Source organism: Cyprinus carpio, chromosome B16 (assembly GCF_018340385.1).
Source record: "Cyprinus carpio isolate SPL01 chromosome B16, ASM1834038v1, whole genome shotgun sequence".
NCBI classification, from domain to species: Eukaryota; Metazoa; Chordata; class Actinopteri; order Cypriniformes; family Cyprinidae; genus Cyprinus; species Cyprinus carpio.
In genome coordinates, this window is record NC_056612.1 from 24,424,611 (window position 1) to 24,447,965 (window position 23,355).

A 23,355-nucleotide genomic window follows, 5' to 3' on the forward strand; every position below is an offset into this window, starting at 1 on the left:
AATTTAAGTCCAGTGGTCCTGTATTGTTCTTCTCTCTTTCTCATTTTACTAACGCTCCAGTGGGCAGGGCAAGGACATGATGATGTAGAAGTAGGCCTTGATTTGATTCTACAGAGGCGGGCATTTGTTGCACTATGTGATATGTGATCATGATGTGACAAAATCGGAAACAAGCCATTTGCCTCACATTTTCATTTATGCATGTGACTTGACCTCAACTGAACATTTAAAATCATAACACCAAATAAGATATCCAATGTAGATGAACATAACCAAGAAGTAGCCTATATGAAGAACGGCATTCTGTCTTTGCTTGTTGATGACGTTGGAACTGAAAGTAAATGTAAATCGTTCAAAGCGGCAATTCATTGTTCAAAGACCACTTATGTTATTGTGCGTGCTAAAGATGCATTTTTTTTTCTTTCCACATGTTATCTTAAGGGGTTTTCCCATTAGTATAACATTATAATACCAATAATTTACTTTTTTAAAATTTAAAGAAGAAATCAATCCGATGTATAGTTGACATTTAAGGCTTACTATAAAAGCACTAAAAGTTTTTCAGTTACAGTGTCTTCAACTTGTTTATTTTCATATAAAAATACAGCATTCATGCAAACAATGGAATAAACATCATTCAATGTAAATTGTGATCATCGTAATTGATAATCGTAATTACAATTTCAAGGAAATAATCAACAATTATGATTTTTTTTCATAATCGTGTAGCACTAAAACATACTGTCTACCAATAGTTTTTCAGAACTAGTCATTCTGAGGTTATAGTCTCTACTCACCTAATGCAAAAACATTTCTGGTACATCAGACCTTTAACCTCAAACCACAATATGCAGACAGCAAGTGATATCAAAGGTTGAGATTTACTATTAATTTTGCATTGGCAGTAAAGTCTTCCTAACAAAATGTCCACCTGTAAAAGAATAATTGCAGTTCCCTTTCAAGGGAACTTCGAACTGCGTCCTCTAGGGGTCGCTATGGGGGAACACCTCACCGTGACCCGTGTCTGAAGCATACAAATGAAAAAACACCAACGAGTTGGCCGTCGACAGCCTCTGACGTCACTACCGGTGCGACTATAAAACAGGCATCGGGAAAACACGTCATCCTCTTCTTCGTCTTCACTGACTGTTTTGTTTGAAGCGTGCATCTGAAAGAACCGGTAAGAGCGCTCTTTCTCTGTCTATCATGGCGACTACTAGCAAGCGTTTAGACAATGTATGCATCCGTGTCGGCGTTATTTGACACCTGATGACACACACGATCTTTACGTGATTTGTTTGGGTAAAGAGCACGCACGCGATGTCTTTGAGGAGGCAATCTGCGTGCATTGCGAGCATTTTTTCAAGAAAAAAGCTCCGCTCTCGTTCGTCTCTCTTTCCGAGTTCCGGTTCAGGACCCGCCGTTGCTAAGGCACGAAGGAGAATGAGCTCGTGAGAATTTCAGGTGGATCTGTCTGAATGGTTTAAAGAGGGACTTTCCCTTTCGCGCTCAAAATGGCGGCGGACGAGAGAGAGCCTCGGGAGGATGATGTTATATCTTGAACACTTTCTGATACTGAGGTTAGTGCTCTGCTGGGTTTTTACCCAGGAAAAGCAGGAGATATTTGAGGATGGTGAAGAAGCTGAGGCTGAGCCTTCTCAATTCTCCTGCCCTGCTTATGTAGAGCTGTTGGAGTTTATGGATCGCACCTCGATGAGCGTTATCTTTCCGACCATAGCCCTCCAGCTCAGGTGAGCCTTCCATTTCTGCCTGATCTCCATACAGAGATCGAAAGGAAATGAAAGAGGCCGTTTTCTTCTCTCATCCATCGGTTTCAGCATAAGAGTTTTGCCGACATCGATGCGATGCGCGAAAACGGCTATGAGAGGATGCCCCCTGCAGAAAGAGCTTTCATTCTGCGGGGGAGACATCCTCTCTTAATCTCCCTCCTTGCCATCTAAGCCCCTTCAAGCAATGCATCTTGCTTAAATGGCAAGGCATACGCAGCAGCAGGTCAGGCTGTGGCTTTATTACAAAATAAATGCTTCAAGCATATCAGACTGATCTGCTGAGAGACCTGGATAGAGGCGAAGGCCTTTTTCTTGATCATGTAGCCGAGCTGCACCGCACCACAGGCCTCTCTCCGGGCTACCAAGCAGGCCGCCTCTGCCAACCGCAGGACTATGGCGGCCATGGTGGTGGCTGAGAGACATCTGTGGATGATCCTGGCAGACATCGGGAAGAAATAAAAAGCCTTCTTTTTGATGCTCAGGTTTCGCTTTCTGAACTTTTCGGTATTTCCGTTGAGACGGTGATCGAGAAGTTCGGGAAGACGAAGGCGCACTCCGCTGCTTTCAGATCCTTCGTTCCACGAAGGTCCAGGTCTGAGTCCGAACAACATAGGGGTCCTGGCCTGTCTCGATCTGAGGATCAAAGACGGGCACAGAAGGCTAGTGTCGCGACTCACGCTCCTCCCCCACCTGCGGGCAGGGTTAAGAGGAATTGTGGGTCACAAGGGGGTAAGCAGAACCTAAGGGATGTGATCCAGACGAGGCAGCGTTCTCGTCTGAGTCAGAGTGATACCGAGGTATCTACTCGTTCCCTTTAGGGATTTTTAACTTCTGCTTTTATCCTCCCCTTCCTAATTCCCCTGTAACCACCAGCTCTCCACCTGATCGAGGTTAGGTGGAAACCTCTAACGCATAACAGTCTCCTATGCTAGACCTATAATGTTTTTGGCTGGTTCTATGTTCATAGCAACCACCTTACTGATGGTCCGGACTAAAAAGAGGCGCCCCTTGAGCGGGGCTCCAGTGCAGGAGGGTGGAAGTATAAAAATAACCCTTTCTGTATATACTTATGTGTAAATTGCTGGTGGTTATGTGTCTACTAATAAACTCTGTGAGTTTCCTTTGCAGTGCTCAGTTACAGTGTTTACTAAACACTCGTCAGCACCAGCCATCCGGCTTCATGTTCCAGTATTAGGCGGCTGAGATCACAGGTTTCTGCTGGAGCCTCCTTGATCATCAGGCCTGGCACAGCACTCCAGGGAATTTCATGGATGTCCAGCCAGGTCACCCTGAGGGGTCTCCTGGCCGCTTAGGTGCTGTCGCATCCAGCGGGAAGTGAAGGTGGCAGTTACAGAAGTCTTCTTGTATATGCTGCCTCAGGTGATGCTCCCCTTCGCTAGAGGTTTATAAAATTCGAGCTTGCCTCTCCCGTGCGGTTCAGCACCTCTGCGATGCTTAGGAACCTTTAGGTACACACGCTAAGCTCTGTGTACTTTCTGAAAGCCACATGGTGGTCAGTGTGCATGTGAACACTTTGCGCACTTTCTAAAAATCCACGTATTGGTAAGTGTGCACGCAAGACTCTGCGCACTTTCTGAAATCCTGTATGGTAAGGGTTACGCGCTCCGCCTCGTTCCCTTTCTTGAGATGATTAGACCTTGGTTCCTTGGGCTCCATTCAGCCAGTGTGTATTTGTTTATACACCTCAAGCATCGCTTCCCTCAACATGAGGGGCTATTCGGGCGATTCTCGTGGTAGTTTAGCAGCGCTCCCCTTTTCCAAGAAGGGTCGCCTATGAGCGTGCTTCTCTGTATTCAGGAGTTCTCCTCTCATATGAGACTGAATTCACTGTTTTTCCCAGAGCACTCCAGCATTATTTCCACAGATCGAGTTGATGACTCTCAAACATACTTTTTTGAGATGCACCATTCCATATATGAGCTGCTCTATCAGAGTGCCACGAGAGCCCTTCCTTAGAACAGTATTTGAAAATCCATGATATGGTAAGTGTGCACGTGAAGTCTTTGCACACTTTCTGAAATCCACACTGTGGTAAGTTCGCACGCTAGTACTCTGCGTTCTTTATAAAAATCCTATATGGTGAGGGCTTCACGCGGTTGCTTCGTGCCCTTTCATGAGCTGGTAAAAGCCCCGTTCATCTTGGGCGCCACTCCACCCATGTATCCTCGGATACCTATCTAAACAGGGTGTTGCTACTGGAGATCTGTTGAGACAGCTCCTTCAGCAAGCTTTTGCGGAAGCAAGCTGTAGCCCCTGTGTGACAGGCTAGACTTAGTATAAAATGCTAGGTTCCTAGCTGTATCCCTTTAAAGGAATCTTTCCTGATTCCAAGCCTTTAGCTCTACCACCGGGCCGAGGCCCTAACAATTAAGTTGGGTATGTAGCTAAGGCCTTTGGCCGTAAGGGGTATTGTCACAGACAGCCGTCTAAACGTCCCGGGGGCAACTCCCATTGAAATGGTAGAGTTGGTACTTAGTGTTCGCCATGATTCTGGCCTGCACTCCCCTCAGCATGGCGGCGTGGGTATACTGTTCCCCATAGCGACCCCTAGAGGACGCAATTCCAATCACAATTGAAAGTTAAAGTTTAAGTATACAAACATAACCACCGCTACATGAGTAGGGAACGAGACACTGCGTCCTCTAGCTCCCTGCCATGCTTCGGACGCAAGCTTCAGACTAAGAAGTGAATGACGTGTTTTCCCGATGCCTGTTTTATAGTCGCACCGGTAGTGACGTCAGAGGCTGTCGCCGGCCAACTCGTTGGTGTTTTTTCATTTGTATGCTTCAGACACGGGTCACGACGAGGTGTTCCCCCATAGCGACCCCTAGAGGACGCAGTGTCTCGTTCCCTACTCAGGGAACCATGGTTACATTCGTAACCTGAGACGTTTTTTCCTATTTAAAAAATTGTATTGCAAAACAAAAAGTTTAATTTATTTAACTGACAATTTCACACACAATATTATCTATTTGTATTGTTTTATCGCCTAGCAACACACTGAAGTGTTTCGTTCTTGAAGCTTCAGCCATCGTAGTTCCCTGCACTGAACCCGATAGAAAATGAATGGGGTGAACTGAAGAGTTGAAGTATCAACATGGAGCTGTGAATCAGAGGGATTTGGAGTGATCTCTTGCCAGGTGTTCTCCAAACCCATTATTATTATTCATTCAGGCATTATAGGAGAAAACTCAGAGGTGTTATCTTGGCAAAAGGACGTTGCAATAATTCGGTGCAAATAATTGTGGCCAACGTGAGAGAAAAACATTTATTTCATATAGAGACCCCCCCCCCACCCCAACACCATTTAATTTACGTAGGAAACATTCTCCAAAAAAACTGCCTTATAAGAGTGATTTATTCAGTAATATGAATGGACAGTGCTCAGGTAACACCACATAAATGGTTTTTAAAAATAAATTGGGTATGTATTATTGGTCATTGAATGTTTTAATTTAAGTACATAATTTATACAATAAGAGTCACAGTTTGCATGGTTTTGAAACATAAGATAATCAACCATAGAGCATGTTTTAGTAACATGAATAATTTTACACTAGAGATGAGCCAGACTGATCTTTTAGATGAAAATGTAAATTCATTTAAATTTATACTTGTGTCATTATACAATTGTATTTTTTAGAAAACCCTCTATCTTGTCATTCCTGGTATCCAACTCTGATGTCCTGAACAGTTATGGATGTGATTGGTGTTTAGAGTTGACAATGATGAGAGTGACATACAACACCAAGATGACAATGCCAATACCAAGAGCAGTATTGTTAAGGGTGAACGCCATTTTGGAGTTTCTCTCGGCTAAATGTTGTTGTCCAGACATGTTGGCATTCCGAGTCTGTGAAAATAAATGTGACAAAATGTCAGTTATTCCACTTCTGTTTTTCAGCAAATGTGCTTTGTAGTTGTTACATTGAAGTAGTAAAGCTATGATGTGACCTTCATTTCCTTTATCTGAACCATCATGTATTGCATTTCTTTTTTTCTGAACTCATTTGGTGCCTTTAATACAGTGAACGTGGCAGAAAAACAAAAACATGCTTCAGTAACTTCACATAGGCTAGAGAAAGTTCACAGATGTGGTCGAAGCATAAGTTAATTTGGGAGGTTCTGTACTATCACAACTCTTTCTCAATAACAAAAAGTCACACCACTAACGGGAACAAAGGCTGTTTGTTAAAATGGAGGCAAGCATCTGCTTAGTAAATGAGGTAAATTTAGAAACTCAAACCATCTTTATCCAAGCGTGTCAGTTATGAGGAAGTTACACAAGTGAACTTTTGTGTTGAAAGCTGATAGTCATGTGATCAGAACTCTCTTTTGTTTCAAATGTTTTTATTAACGTGTTATTTTGAAATGTCATCTATGATCTCTCCATTTCTCTGAATCAACAAAGCATTGTTCATTAAGCCTTTTAAGGTATATTTCACTCAAAAATGAAAATGTGATCATTTACTTGCCTGTATGCTGGACAAAAACAAAGACATTTTTTTAAAAAAATATCTTCTTTTATGGTCCACAGAAGAAAGAAAGTTATACGAGTTTGGAACGACATGAGGATGAGTAAATGATGATGACATTGTCATTTTTGGGCGAACTTTTTCTTAAAATTAGAGTGATTTTAGGGGAAAAGATCTATAAACATTTACAAAACAAAATCAATTAGGATGAATTAAAAAAAGTTAAACTAGAAAGATGGCAATTTATAATTGGACATGGTTAGTGTATCTCATTTGTATGACATAAATAAACAGTTTGAAATAGGTTAATAAATGAACTATTGCTTACATTGATAGAGAAAACCAATGCAGCGATGCCCAGAGGTAAGCAGCAGCACAGCATGGTAAAGATGGAGTAGCACAGGTAATCTGGCAGTGGATACACCAGTGGAGTGGTGGTCACATAAACTGCAGGTTGCACAGTGACCGCAGCATGTCCTGGATATGGTCCTTGGCCGTATGGCCCTGAAGCTCCATATTGCTGGGCTTGATAGCCAGAAGTGCTCTGGAAGTTCCCTGGAGGAGGCTGTCTAAGATGGTCCTGGTATGGTGGCGGCCCAGGCTGCAACAGCTTGGATTTCTCTGATGTATTCCAGTCTCCTTGAGGCTCCATTGTTCTGTTTGTTTTATCTTCTTTGTGCTTTACAGAGATGGCACACCTTTGTGGACTCTGGCTTAGAGGAATCAAGTTTTTCTGGTCACGAACTTTGGATATTATATTATGGTCACGAGGAGATTTATAGGAATCAAAAGAGAGGTGGATTGTAGGTGGAGCGATGGTGAAGGGATTGTGTTTCAGGAAGTGACAGCAGGTGTGACAGATTCAGTTCCCTTGTCCACACAGTAACACAGTGCAGACATAATATTTAAATAGTGCTGAATTTATCTGGCTTAATAAAAATAGAAAATTTGCTTGAAAAGTCATCGTGACTTTTAGCCTTATGACTTTTTGGATATGTGTGTGTGTGTGTGTGTGTGTGTGTTTGTGTGACCCTGGACCACAAAACCAGTCATAAGGGTCAACTGAGATTGAGAAATTGAGACTTCTACATCATCTGAATAAATAATATATCCATTGGTGTATGGTTTGTTAGGATAGGACAATATTTGGCTGAGAGACAACTGTTTGAAAATCTGGAATCTGAGGGTGCAAAAAAATCTAAATATTGAGAAAATCATCTTTAAAGTTGTCCAAATAAAGTTCTAAGCCATGCATATTACTAATCAAAAATGAAGTTTTGATACAGTAGGAAATTCACGAAATATCTTCATGGAACATGCTCTTTCTTAATATTGTGATGATAATTGGCATGAAAGAAAAATCTATAATTTTGACCCGTGCTACTTATGACTGGTTTTGTACTGTGTGTGTGTATATATATATATACTTTCAAGGCATCGCGAGTTCACGTTTTACTGCAGAAGCTGACAAGTGCCCTTTTTGTTTTTAAACAGAAGCCGATAAATCCATTTTAGTGAATCAGCGTGCCATATTCAGGTCAAGTGACAAGGCTACTTTCACTTTGAAAAGAGGTGCTAGCTGTGAGGAGTTTCGTCAAAGGCAAAGCTGAATAAAAATGATCGAGGATGGATAATTTTGATGAACTTGATGAACCTGTGATATCTTCTTCAGGGCGAAAATCGATTCGATCTGGACATCACTAGACGAGACAAAACAAATAAAACCCATTACAAACAAGGCATTTATTGCATCCATTGGTGACATAATTGCTGATTAAAATGACTTATACTGTCTTTTTACGCGCTGCGTAAACATAAAACCATGTCTGCATTTGTAATCTGAGAAACAACAAACCTACTCTACTGCTCAAAACTCACATTTGAATCATTATTAGCAAATTATTTAAATATAAAAAACTTACCTACAGACTGTGAGTCAGAAGCACAGACTGTCCTTGCAAAGTTTGAACTGCCCAACTTTATAGAAACAGCCATTGTGCAACAGACTCATTGCAGGCTACTGGTTCAGGAAACAGTCCTCATCCTCCATAAAATGCGCAGCACACATTGGAATATTTGGGTTGGACTGTTCTGGAACAGTCTTGAAATACAACTTAACCACTGATTTCTAGTCGTGTCCTCTTTTGGAAGGCCAAACAAAGTTTCACTTCAACGAAACACACAGAATGAGCCGTTTTAGGGGGGTGTGGTTGACTGTTAACTTTTATAAAGAATATCTCTTGGGATTTGAGACTTTAGTCTTTGCAACTTTACAGATCTTCTTTATGCACCAAGAGCTTGTAACACTCCGAAGAGAAAGGAAAAATTAAAATTGCATCATATGACCCCTTTAAAGCTCCAGTATGTGACTTTTGTAATTGACCACAAGAGGGCGCATTTCCAACAATAACAAAGGCGAAGCTTGATGACGCTATGAAGCAGGTGACGATGGGAGATGTCGTTTTTAATGCGTTTTCACCATAGCAATGTATCTAAATTGGATAAACGAATCATGATCACGCATGAGGTAATTTATTCATTTTTGTATTACCTTTATATATGATCGTATTATTTTATGTCATCATAATTAATGAACTGCAAGGAACGTGAAATGTTATGCTATATTATCCCGTTACAACTCACAGCTATTTGTTAAATGATTTGTTGGGTTAATGTTGTGCAGTGTTACGTGTTTATGGTTAATGCCGTGTTGTTTAACGTGCTCAAACCAATCATTCTAAAAGTAAATTTTGAACGAACATTTGCAAGTAATGACTAAATATATTTTTAACAACACATATCCGATTGTATTTAATTGTACTGCCATAATCTCGGTCACACGTGATAAAAATCCTTACCTTAGTACAAAGAGCAATATAACTTACGTTTTACTGGCACTTCAATACTCGCCAAAGAGTTATCGTGATCCATAACAATGACAACCAAACCATATGCGCGGCTATAACATAACCACCACTTCCGCATTTGACCATGTGATATTCCGGTGTGGTGGAACATCACCTACACCGGAAAAAAAGTATAGAGCGGACATTGCGTCACTGAGAGGCGACATATTTTTTCCGGGACAGCCAGTTATTTAAAATCGGAATTTCTCTGAAATAAAAAATCTTTGGAGACTTTTGAGATATTGTAAGTACACAACTGGAGGAAATATATCACACTGTGCAAGTTATTTTCAGAAATTTTATTACAAAATTCCTACATATTGGAGTTTTAAGGTAAAAAAAACAAACAAAAAAAAACATTATTTTCCACATACTGTACATTATTTTTCTCCTCTATGCCCCAGCTTTCTGAAATGCATCGATTTTTACAAAGCTCATCGTTCTGAAAAGTGAGGTGTACACTGATTGGCCAGCTATCTAGTGCATTGTGATTAGCCGAATACCTCAAGCGTGTGACTGAAATGTTACACCCCTTAACACTGTAATGCTGTGTGTCCCGGCGCGAAGAGACAAAACCGAGCGGCAACCTTCCGGTCTCTCTCGTGAAACCAGCACGGAAGTGACAAAAACTGCAATTCATCAACTGGATGCTAAAGGCTGGCTCCAAAAGAAAGTCCATCCCATAGACTCCCCATGTTAAAATGCCCAACTTTACAGCAGAAAAAAAATGTGTTTACATCCTGGTACAAAAAGTGGTTTTGGTCTACATAGCTAATTTTGCCCTTCATGACAGCTATGAGAGGGGGTGAATTTTTTTTTATAACTCATCCGTTTAAATTATATCATGCCTTAAAGTTCTGCATAATTAAGGGTGTGGCCACTTGAGTGACACGTGGATTGTCGCTGCTGTCACCACTGTTGAGCTAGGTGGGCATGGTTTGAGCAACCAGCTCCCGCCTCTTTGCCCATTTTTGATTGTCCGGGAATGACGCATGGTGACGCGCTGCCAAGACGGCAATGGCCCACTCCGCCCACTTTGAGCTTCAAAAACGCTCTTCAGAAATCTACGGGTGACGTCACGGACACTAACGTCCATGTTATATACAGTCTATGAAGAAAACCAATAAAATCCATTACAAATGATGCATTTGTTGCATCCAGTGGGGACATAATTACTGATTATAATGACTTATACTGTCTTTTTTATGCGTTGCATTGCATATCATGCTGCAATAACATAAAACCATGTCTGCATTTATGATCGGAGAAACGACAAACAACAAGCTCTAATAGTTACTCTACACTCCTCAAAACTTGCGTTTGAATCAAGTAAATAAGTAAATTCATTTTAAGCAACTTTTGTTTTATTTGTAATTATTTATTAGCAGCAATCTTTTCATTCAAATGATCAACATATTTAAACATTGCGAGTGTAAGTTATATTGCTGGTTGGTAGTCAAAACCAGGTTCACTTTCAGTTGTTTTTGTTTATTTCAAAACTGAAAGCCATGGCTAAAAACTTGTGGTCACATGTGGAAAACTTGAAATTCATGTTTGTTTGTTTTTTTTTCCTGTAAGGGAAGACTTAATGTTAGACAGTAGTACATTAAAAATTAGCAATGTATAAACAATTTTTTTTATGTTTTATTTTATTATTTGTTTTTTAAAGTTTTTTATTATTTAAAGAAAGGTTGTTTTAAAGAAAGAATTAACATTGTCTCACTGATCTTATTGAATAAAAAGCAACTATTGGTCAACTATTGGATTAACAGGGCAGGCTAGGCAGGGCTTAAGCCCAAGGCCCCGAGCAATGAGGGTGCCCGTGATTGGTTGTGTAGGAAGGAAAAACAGGCCTAGATTTATTGGCCAATTGAAGCACTAGTGTCCAGTGTCTGCACTGTGTCTCTCAAAAAGTTATGAGCAATGCAATGTCTTTGTACTTCTTTAGTTACAGCCAGGTATCTTTTAATCACATTGACTTTACTGGATCACATGGGAAACAAACACCAAAAGTCATGAGATGAAATGGCACTACTTGATTAAACCATGTGACAGAACAAGCTTGACCAGATCTATGACACATCTGACATATGACCATGGGCGCCGTATAGGGGGGGAAAGTTAGGACAATTCCAAGGGCCCCTGACTGACAGGGGCCCCAACAAATAGGTAAAAACGAATTTAAATTTTTTATTATATTATACACTATATAAACTATCAACAGTGAGTATATTTCAAATAATAATAAAATGAATGATGTCTTTGATTTTACTTATTTTGGCAATAAAAGTTAAATATCACCACTGACCAAAAATAAAATATCCATATTGACCGACCACCCCCCTGTATCTGCATGAAATGGTTTGGTCCTGCCTTAGCGCACTCATCAGTGACAGTGTTTAGTTAGTTGCAGACAGTCAATCAATGCACGGCGCGCTAGAAATACAGAGACCATAATGTTGAGTAGTCAAATAAAATCTGGTTTTCAGAAAAGGAAAGAGAGAAAAGAGAGAGGGGAAAGACAAAAGAAAAGGTGTTGTTCTTTATTCCAGTTTTTCACCAAGAAAGGTGGGTAACGTTAGCCTTTAGTCTGTGAGTGGTATTAACCTGTTGTCCATAGTGAAATAAGATAGCTAGCTGCAGGCTAGTGTTAACCTACATTTCATCAACATTAAATCAGTGCAGGGAAACGTTTAGCAAGATATTCATATTAAATCATTGTCCATGCCCCTTTTATCAGACTTAACAACAGATGAGTCAGCAGCACCCCAGTCTCCCCATAACTGCACCCTCCCTGTCCCAGTGAAGAAGATGAGCAACACTGTGTTAATGACTTAGCATCATTCCAAGGAGTCTGTGTGGGGTTCTCTGTCTCTCTTGCTCTTTTTTTACCATTACAAAAAAGAAAATGAAATATTTATTACTGACAGATATCAAACACAATTTATTTCTCACATAATGACCATTATGACATAAAAAAAAACAAAAAAAAAAAACAACCTCCTGTCTGTACTGGATGCAGTTAGAAACAATGAGTAGCTTACCTCAACCTGCATGTAAGTTACAGACAATATTAAAATAATCCAGTTGGATGTGTTCATTTAGACTGAATTTTGGCCGCGTTAAATGACATCTATAGATACAGACTTTATTATTCCCATCATGAAGGGCAATTTATTTGAGAAGCTTACACACACACACACACACACACACACACACACACACACACACACACACACACACACACACACACACACAAATCTATCATATCTAATGTGTGTAATCAAGTGGTGGTAATACAGAACTATAGGTAATTTGTGTCAATGTTCTGTAGTGTTAGTGTCATTTATTGGTATATGGCATATTTTAATATACTGTTTATATCACAGTACATCCACATGCATTGTGTGCATCCTACATTTTAAGGTAAAAAATGTTACATAGTGTTGCTTTAAGGACATTTTTATGGTGGCTTTTAATCTTGCATCAAATAGTGAACTGCATACTGTATGCAGACTTGCATTTATAAATCACCAGCAGTTAATATTGTGCTAGTACTAGTACTGAACTACAAGAAGCAAGACAGTTGCAAGGCTTTGATTAGAGTTATGTAAAGCTTTTGATGGGACAGTTAGGTCCTAGAGATGTGGTGACAACAGCTGCGCAGAGGGGGCCCAATTAGATTTTTTTGTCATGGGGCCATGTACACCATTATATATGAACAAAGACTCTGTGGTAAAGCTCGATTAAGCCAGATTTAATGGTTTAATCTAAAGTCTTGAGGTAAACTGTTCCCACAGCATTTACAATGGGTAAAATAGGTATTGAACACGTCACCATTTTTCTCAGTAAATATATTTCTAAAGGTGCTGTTGACATGAAATTGTTTTGTTTTCTTTGTATGTATGGATTACTTGAGTTGTTACCAACATCTGGTGAAAATTTAATGTCAACAGCACCTTTAAAGATATATTAATTGAGAAAAATGGTGACATGTTCAATACTTGTTAAATCCACACAACACCACTTCTATTTACCATACAGTTACTAAAGTTGTAGAAATATGGAATTATGATTATAATAAATATCACTATTATTAGAAGCTAATATTAAATATTGCATAATATAATGGCATGTTTCATATATTTAAGAAAATATCAGAAATACCTATTTGATTCTGTCCTTTATTAACTAAAGAATTTATTCCAATTTAAAGGTCCTAACTCCAGCAAAACATTAATGGGTGGGCCAGATGAGCTTAATTTTACCTCAAGCAACCCTGTTTTGCTTTGACCTCATATATATATATGGTGTTACTAAATTTATGCTTTTAATATGTCTGTGTGTTGGAGATTCAAGAGCTTTAAAATAAAATAAAATAAAATAAAAGCAAAAAAAGAAAAGAAAAGAAAAGAAAAAAGAAAAGAAAAATAGGCTACTATAAACAGGGCCTTTGGATTTACTTTGGCCCCAGGGCTCTACGTGTTTTTAAGTTGGGTTTGCATCTTCCAAAAGGGAAGTGGGATGTTCTAAAAACCATGTGAAACCAGCATAATTGCCAAGTTATCAATCAAACAGACCCAGACCCCTTGATTTCCTCAGATAAAACCTTCCAGATTCAACATATAACCAAGGTTGGGTTAAAATGTACATAGCATTATTCTAAATTACATTTAGTCCTTTCTATTAATGAACAATTTGTTTGTTCCAGCTTTGTAAAGGTCAAAATCAAAGTCTCTTTCTGTTAATAGATTATTATTATTATTATTATTATTATTATCCTCAAAATCTGGTCAAATATAGATTTTTGATCCTTCAGAGAAAATTTGAATTAATTTAGCCTTTATTTAAACATGTTATTTTATAATATACTTTATTTGTCAGTCGAAACTGCCTTTATTTTTTTTAATGCTAATTACTGTAACAGAAAAAAAACAGAAAAATAAGATTTTGCATATATTAACAGTACAATTTTTATGCAATGATGAAAATCTGCAAACAGAACAAAAAACATTATGAAAACATTGACATTCACCAAAGTCTCTTTAAGACAAGTCATGTCACTCGGCGGCCATCTTTGAAACGCCTCTCGGGCATCCAAGTGCAACTCCTGTCTCTTTGAATGGGGAAACATCAAATTGTCCAAAACATCACTTAGCTTACGATTAAATTTCATATTTGAAGTCACCAAAGAAATCTGACAACAACTGTGTTATAAATGTTGTTTATTTTGCTCAAATAGCGTTATAAAACTTATTCTGGAGCAACAGTAACTCTGAAGCGACCAACAACTACGTCTTTATTCAAGGCATTTACAAATGTCAACAACCAGTGAATGGAGGGCGCTGTGATCGGAGCTGTTTTTGTTGTGTGTCGTGGGTTTCATGATAATGGAGACAGAATGTAAAAGCATAATTTACGCGATTGAAAGAGCATGAAAATCTGGCTAAATCTCCTATGGCAACTTGCAGTGTTACATATCATCAAAGCTAAGAAAGGAACACAATGCTGCAGACATTAGGTGTTAGCTAAAAGCTGTTTCTGCTGTTTCCCATGTTCGTGGAGTGTTTACATGGCTTTTTATATATGCCAAGTAGACAGTGTTTCGTATGCTTGTGGCCACTCAGCGTACACTTACAGTACATCACTGGTAGTTCCTATAGAACTGTTTTAGACGCTACTCTGAAGTAGGAGCGAATAAGTTCCCCAAAACGGAGTTCCTATATCCAAATATGTTCCTAGTTCCTGCGATGTGAACACTAAAAAGTGGGTACTTCCACTCTAGGAACATAATTCATAGGAACTATGATAAGGTTCCTCCAGTGTATAAGGGTAATTATGGATAAAGTGTTGGCTCTTATAGGTAAAAATTGTTGAGGAAGTATCCTGCAGCTATGATGATTCCCACAACAATGGCGAGATGGTTCAGGATGAGTGCAATTTGAGAGTTTCTTGCTGCTTCTCTTCTCTGTCCATTGCCGTTAGCTGTGCGAGTCTGTAAAAGTAAAGATAAGTTCATAAATGTAAAACACTAGTTGAGCATACAAGCAGAAAAGCATATTGTCAGAAAATCAGACTTTAAACCACAAACCACAATGTGCTGTGAGCCAGAATGCTTACACACACACACTTTTTAGCATCACCCAAGATTAATTAGATAGGTTTTATCACATTTAAGATTGAGAAATGGTCAAGGGTTGCTGCTGCTGCTCTTGTATTTTTTTTTTTTTTTAATAGCAACTAAATCACTCACCTCACAAAACTACTGTTGTTTTACAACATAAGCATGGAAATGCCTCTTTACTTCTGAAGTGAACAATGCAGATACTCGTATATCTGACATAATTATGAACTGATGACAAAGAAAATTCAATTTCCCTGACTCTAGAGCTCAGTATGGCTGTGTTTATGGCTCAGTATGTGCCAGTAAGAGACCAGCATTGCGCAAGTAATTGATCTTTTTTTCTTAGACAAGCTATTAGCTGAATACTTAGATTTGCTGACAGTTGTCAGATAAGAAAATCAATTTCTCTACATTAGAGTAACCGTATGTCCTGGTTGGGATTTAAATGGCCAGGTTTTCGGTTTGTTTTCCTATTGACTTGTTTTCTACAGTCCCTGTGCATTAGATGTATTTGCATTTGTTAGACTGTTCTCTCTAGATCCCACCTTCTTGAACACCGTGATTGGTCGATAATGTACAGTGCCTGCATGTTAGTGGTCAAACTACTTTTCAGTCCTTACATTCAGCAAGTATGAAAACATTATGAAAAGAAAGCCAATTTATAAATCCCAGCCTGGACACGTCCAGGAAAAAGAAGACACAGCACTCTAAATGACTCTAAATGACTTTGGAACAGATCCAACAAACTACGATCATATTATCATGCATGAATTATAAAAAGATATGACTTCTCAATGCTGAGAACTGTTCTGGAGATTACAGAAACCAAATTCTGGTTTGAGGTCAGCTTCTTTAAGTCCCTTCAGCACTGTGGTTTTCAATGCTGCACAGGAGGACTTTCCAAAGCATGCACCTGACCTGATGCATTGCAAGAAACATAAAAAATAAGGGTTTTGTGGCTAAGATTAATTTAGGCTGAAGATCTGCTGCTTGTATTTGACCTACATGGAAACAACAACTGTCTTTGGATCTCTATAGTTTATAATAATCAACACTGCAGCTAGTACAGAACCAATGCAGACAAGTTAAAGGCCATGTTCTCCTAAGCAGTCAAAATTGAAAATGTAGCCTATTGCATAATGCTTCCTTTAAAATTTGAACAAAATAAGTATGAACAAAACACTATAGTTTAAAAAGGCTTGCAATCTTTAAATCAAGGAAAATTTCTTATTCAGAAAGGATGCATTAAAGCAATAAAAATTAGACAGTTTGAACAGCTGTAGCATTAAAATTGTCAAAAGATTTCTAATGCCATAGTTTTGAACCTTCTATCAAACAATCCTGAAAAAGTGTCCACAAAAATATTAAGCAACACAAGTGGTTTTAACACTGATTATAAGAAGAAATGTTTTAATGAATGTTTCATTAAAAAATCTTCCCTAAACATTTGAATGGTGTGTATTTATCAACTTTGAACCTACAGTACTTCCTCATAAACATGTTTGCAATGCAAAACCTTCCTGCTGAGGAAGAAATGGCTTCTGTGCAAAGGGAAGAAGAATACAACCAAAGATAAATAAACAAATACTTACAGCTTTGGAGAAATAAAGAGCAGCACATCCCAGACAGACACACATTAACAAGCCAAATTTAGAGTAGCACATGTAATCTGGCACAGGCTCAGCTGGTGGCTCATGGCTCATGCACTCAGAGGGTTGGACAATGACCACAGGCTGGTCAGTACAAGGTTGGACTGCATGAGGATTTCTATCATTGCTGTCCTGAGGATTTAGTGGTGATAATTCCAGGTCCATGCCTGGTCACTTCCACCCTTCTTTTAGAGAGATATGCCTCTTTGTTTTTCAGATGAGTCTTTTCTCAGTACCTTGGTCTTTTATGGTGAACAGTGTGAAGAGTACTAGGGTGTGGTGAAAGAGAACCAAAGTGTGCTAGTTTTTAGTTTAACCACACAGTACTCTCCAGATAGCACAAACTTTTGGGCCAAATGTGCCAGATAGCTGCCATGGCTGAGCACACACAGTATGGGCCAAACTTTCCCCATATATGTTTTGCCATGGCTTTAGAATTGGAGGGAATGTTCTTTTGGATAACTATATTTATTGAGGTATATGGGTCAGATGACAGTATGATGCAGTTGAGATATAACACACTGTGGAATATGTTAACCTTTGGTTACCATTTGGTTTTTACTTGGAAAAATACACGTAATCTGCTAAAGTGCAGCAGGTTAGTAACAGCCCACATCTCTGGTTGCTACCTTTTTTTCTCTCTCTCTCTCAGCTTGCCTTGAAACCCTGTTGGGGGTTTACTGAAAATGTGACTGTCAGCTATTTATATAGAGCAGGCAGGGGCATTCTTTTTTTTAATTCATATGCTTGTTGAACAACAACAGAGCGGCATTCATAACAGAAAGATTTAAATATAAATTTTCATATCACACGCTATACAACATACCACGTATTAAATTACATATAAAACCAATTCCTCTTTTTACATTTATGTATGTTAAATTTCAGCAAAGGCAACAAATTATTATTTACATAAGATACCTTTTTATGCTTAATTAACAAACCAAAATTAACAGTCTAACAGGTATTATTTGTTGCATCCTGCCGAATGCATCATTACAGAATGCATGTACCAAATTACACTGAAAAAACAAGTGTTCGACCGTTTCTATCTAACATGCATATTTGACATACGTTTTAGTCCCCAATATTAAATCTTATACTTAATTTAGCTGTATTCATTAAAATAGTATAGGTGAATTACTAATACCTCTTTTGACTCAAAATATTGGACATATACCTTGAGTATACATATACCTTGATCTTTATAAAGCATTATAACAATATTTTTACATTTTTGACCAAAACCAAAGTGTTAAAGAGTTTTGAAAAATAAAAAGTGTGTTCCACCATGTCATATTGAAATCCAAAATTAAATCACACCATCTTCAATTAGATGGCCATTTTCAATCAAATCAAAGCTAATTTAATATTATTAGGAAATGATCTATCCTTTAAAAATCCTGATTGTGTCAAACTAATATTTTGTGATATATTTCAGTTTTCAGTCTAGAAGCTAGAGCCTTAGGTTACACTTTGTAATCTGTATTTAGAAGTGTTATGAGGCATAGGTTATCTAAAACCCCCTTTTTTTCCCGCTGCATTTTCACGTGTGTTGTTTTGACCAGCAGGCATCTCCAGGTTGTGGTGCTTCGAGTGCTTCAAAACAGTGAATCATTTTGTGAAGCAATTAGATCAGTTGATTCGAAGCCTCAAGAGCTCTTTAGACATGGCCATATTTGCTATTCAACTTTAGAACATACATGGGTTAAATTAATCTATGTGTAACAGCTCAAGCTAATTAAGTGTTGTAGAGTTTTCAAATTTTACTCTATAGGGCACAATATATAGTATAGCAGTGACTTAAAAACAGCATGTTGAATTGGGGTTAAATAATTATGATGTAACTGTATTACAAATAAATGCTATAACTCAAAAACATTACACTATATTTTAAAATGATCACTTTTAATATGTTACTAAACTGTTATAGATGAAGAAGAAAAAAACTCTTGAAAAACAATTGTTAAATTATTATTTTTATAGTAATTTGTATAGTAATTATTATTATAGTATTTTTTGTTGTTGTTTGTTTGTTTTGTTTTGTTTGTTTTTTTGTTTGTTTTGGTGGAATTTCTGTATTTTTTTTAATTTTCTGATAATGTCACATTTTAGATATTTTACTTTAACTTTCACTTCTGCTTAAACACTGAGAAGAATGAAACCCATATTTTTAAGACCAAAACAATGTTTTGAATATTTGAACATTCATAAACATCATTTGTATGTTCTCATGTTTAAATTATGAATTTAACATGTACTCTCTGTTTTTTAAGAGGAGGAGAGCCAAATCTTTAGCATTAAATTAATGTACGGTAATGTCTCAAGCCTCACTGCAGGCGCCACCTGGTGGAATCAACATGTAACATGAACTCAGGAAAATAAAATCTTAGGACACGGATGGGGATGATTTCATGATTCCTTAGCTTGTTTTGTGGGAATCTTCTTCCTCTACAATTGCAGGTTTTATTTAGGCTACATTCTCTGGGACACATTTCTCAATACAGGTCACTTTTTCAAAACGCTTTTTACAGTAACCCTGACTGACTTTCAGTTTGACACAGCAGTTTCACATTCAAAATTATGCTAGCACCCAACGATTACACACTGTCATAAAACAATAACCTATAAAACCTAACAGGTAGCATTATACAATATTTTATATAAAACAAGAATGATTCTCTACTGTTTAAGAATTCACTGCATCACCTCCTTTTTTATGTATATGTCACTCGCTGACTGAGTCTCTCTCTCATAATACTTTACATAGTACAGTGAGCTTTTAATACAGTAATACAATAAGCTTTCAGTGAAGCAACTCAACATTCCTTCATTACTAGTTCTAAAGAGACGTTTTTGAATTATTAACGGAGCCTTGGGCTCAGTTGTTAAACTGTCAACTTTAGATTTGAATCCGTGGCGGAAGGAAGTAGTTCTGCAAAAAGAGGGTTTCTGAAGACTCTCCATTGTTGTTTCTCATGTATTTACACACTCATACCGTCAAATTAACTGTTTATTATTTATGTAATGAACTATGAGTGACCCTGATGCCATCATGTTGTGTTTTACACCTTAAATTTTGAGGCCACAACCTTCCTGCTGTCAAAGAAACTTTTCTCATGCTGTGAGATAAGCAGATATATGTGTGTAAGAAAATATCATAGGCCTATTGTGTTAAAAATAAATGATCAGTGAATGAGAACAGTTCCTATTGTCTGTTTTTATTTGAGCTCCATAATATGTACAGGATATGTAAGGTATAGGATATGTTACGTCCCAGGACCTACGTTAGGGAGTGTCTCTTTTGTGTATGTGCCTTGTCTGTTTGTTTCCTCTCTCTCTCCCTCTCAAACGCTGATGAGGACTAACAGGTGGAGCTCAATTAGTTGATGATTCTGCTGATGACTGCACTATCCTGATTGGCCCACCAGAGGAAATGTTTGGAGTCAAAAGGCAGAGCTGAGATGTGTGGAGTAAGAGTATGTCTGCTGATTATGCTGGTGTTTGTGGTTGATAGAAATTTAGTCCTTTTAGTCCTGGGAGGACTTACTTAATGTCAGTTGTTTTCTTTCTTTAAGAACAAGATTTATTTTGTTTCTTTTGTTTTTCTTTATTTTTGGGGAAGCTGTAGGGAGGTGGTTGCCACTTTTTTTATTATACTTTTTCTGTTTAAGATCAGAAAGGGAGTTGGTGTAATCTTTTGTACTTTTTCTTATTATTTGTTAGATAAGTTAGGTTGTTTTTGGGAGTTAGTATGTTTTATGTTGGCCTTGACCCCTCCTGAAATTATTGTGTGTGTGTGACAGTGCCATCATGTTAAAAAAATAGAAGAATAAGACCTATTGATGAGGCAAAGTCTTATATTCTGTACAAAAGTGAAAAGCCTGGGTTTTTGGGATGTTTTATAAGTAACAGCAATGAAACCGCTTATAAGTGCATTTCTCAGTACTGTATTTACATAGAATTACATATTAATGCATGTCGTGGTAGATATAATGATATGTTGGTATTGGTTTAAGAAAGTTTAAAAAGTGGTCTTTTTTTTTTTTTTTTTTTTTTTTTTTTTTTTTTTTTAAACCCTTTTAACTTTTGTTTTTTTCTCTTTTGAAAGATTCAGATTAGTCTTGTAGAATCTGATGACTTGTGTGGTGATAAGTGCAGATGAGTATATTCCAAATTCCAGGGAAGAAAGCAATGACCAAGCTTGGAGCAGTCTCTGGAAAATAAAGCACAGTCATCTATCTTTAAGAGCAGAAACAAGTCCAGTCAGAGCAGAAGCAATTCATCAAGTCAAAACACAATTAAACAAAATCATAAAATAACCTATAAAAAAAAACACAAAACTATACAAGTGTTTCATAGCGGCAGAAAAGAAAGCAGAGAGAAAACAGTGGCAACATATAGTAACAAGGAGATGAGTGTTTCAATTCCACTTGAAGAGCCATCTGTCTATCAAGTTTTTAAAAAGAAGGATGGTTCTAGAAGATATAACAAGAAACATCTTGTTATATCTTAGTAGATATCTTAGTAGCCACAATATCCTTGCCTGTGAAGCCATTTTTATGCAACGCAATGATGGCTGCACGCGTTTCTTTGCAGGTCACCATGGTTAACAATGGAAGAACAATGATTTCAAGCATCACCCTCCTTTTAACATGTCAAGTCTGCCATTCTAACCCAATCAGCCTGACATAATGATCTCCAGCCTTGTGCTCGTCAACATTCTCACCTGAGTTAACAAGATGATTACTGAAATGATCTCAGCAGGTCGTTTAATGACAGCAATGAAATGCAGTTGAAAGGTTTTTTTGGGATTAAGTTAATTTTCATGTAAGGGCTATGCAATTCATCTGATCACTTTTCATAACATTCTGGAGTATATGCAAATTGCTATTATAAAAACTTAAGCAGCAACTTTTCCAATTTCCAATAAATAAAAAAATCTCAAAACTTATTGCAAAAGATTTAGACACAGCGATGTTGTTGAGGTTGCAAAGGCATTAAGTTTGCCAAAGAACTCAAAAGAGAGGCGACGGCAGTTAGATTATATCTGAAACAAGGGGAACTTTGAACATAACGTTGAAGTTTTGGAAATCCGCAAAAGCAAACATCCCATGCAAGCAACCAAAGAAAAAAACTGAAGGACAGTAATTTATGTACTGTGTTAGTTGCTATGGATTGTTCAGAAAAAGTGATGTGGCGACATTTTCAGGTCTGCAAATTTTAAGCCTCAGGGTAAGACATCTAAATGAGGTAAACAAGATTTCAAGCATTGTGTGCATTTGCTGAACCTGCTCCAAGTGGATTTAGCGACGCGTACTGGAAGTTCTTAAGTGGTATGAATCAGGATGAGGTTGCAGTTGCTATTAAGGAAGACCGCTGCATTCTTGAGTATGGTTACAGACAGTTCAGAAAGAATGAGTATGTAATCAGCCAGCACCAATATATTCGACAAAAACTGAGAGAGCTTGGCAGACTGGTACTGGAAGCAAAAAAGTTGACACATGTGAAGACTATCAAAGAACTCATAAAGCCTGAAAAGTACACTCATGTTGTCTCGGCTGCAAGATGCCTTGCTGGATTCAATGATAAAACTAGCACATATCGAACTCCATCTCTTGCCCGCAAAGTTGGGCATGGCTTGCATCCATTAGCCATGTTTATCAAATCTGAAGCACTAAAGATGAAAAATCAACAGACTGGCAAAGACGCTGAGGAATTTGCAATGCTTTATCAAGAGAGCTGGAAATTTGACATTGCGAGTCAAGCGCTAACTCAGCTTAACCAGACCAAGTGGAATTCTCCTCAGATTCTACCATTCACACAGGATGTCCAAAGACTGCATTGCTATTTGTCTGAGAAACAGCAGAAGCAATTGAATGCCCTGCAAGAAGAACCTTCTTCCATAAACTGGAAGGACCTTGCTAAAGTTACCTTAGCACAAGTGATTCTGTCAACTGCCATAGAGCAGGAGAGGTTTCCCGAATGCCCTTGTCTGTGTACCTGTCAAAGGAAACTTCAGAAACACACAAAGATGATAATCTAGCCCTAACAGCTCTTGAGCAGAAGCTTTGCAAACATTTTGTCTGAATTGCCATAGTCTGAAAGAGAGGAAGGAAAGTCCCTGTTCTCCTTACTCCGGACATGAAGGAATCACTTGATACTCTGACTGAAATGCGAGACGAATGTGGAGTGCTGATAGAAAATACGTACTTGTTTGCATTGCCACACTCTGTCCATTACTTAAGGGGTTCAGATTGCATTAGGCAGTTTGTGGGGGAATGTGATGACATCAAACATTCTAAAGCACTCACTTCGACAACACCAAGAAAGCACATTGCTATACTGTCGACCGTTCTGAATCTCAAAACAACAGAGCTTGACCAGTTG

At 38.0% G+C, this 23,355-nt stretch overlaps 1 protein-coding gene across 1 annotated transcript; it reads right to left on the reverse strand.

Annotated features, from left to right (window-relative positions):
- Nucleotides 1-5,151: 5,151 nt before the first annotated feature.
- On the reverse strand, nucleotides 5,152-7,085 carry LOC109103892 (synapse differentiation-inducing gene protein 1-like). Its single transcript, XM_019117246.2, has 2 exons — nucleotides 6,615-7,085; nucleotides 5,152-5,664 (listed from the first exon to the last, which is right to left on the reverse strand). The coding sequence occupies exons 1-2, from the start codon at nucleotides 6,936-6,938 to the stop codon at nucleotides 5,506-5,508; spliced, it is 483 nt and encodes a 160-aa protein (XP_018972791.1). The 5' UTR covers nucleotides 6,939-7,085; the 3' UTR covers nucleotides 5,152-5,505.
- Nucleotides 7,086-23,355: the final 16,270 nt, after the last annotated feature.

Bases quoted from the DNA above. Each gene is read 5' to 3' on its own strand.
- LOC109103892 (XM_019117246.2), bottom strand. From the start codon at position 6,938: ATGGAGCCTCAAGGAGACTGGAATACATCAGAGAAATCCAAGCTGTTG. The intron at 5,665-6,614 runs GTAAGCAATAGT...TTATTTTCACAG, and splicing joins CATTGGTTTTCTCTATCAAT to ACTCGGAATGCCAACATGTC.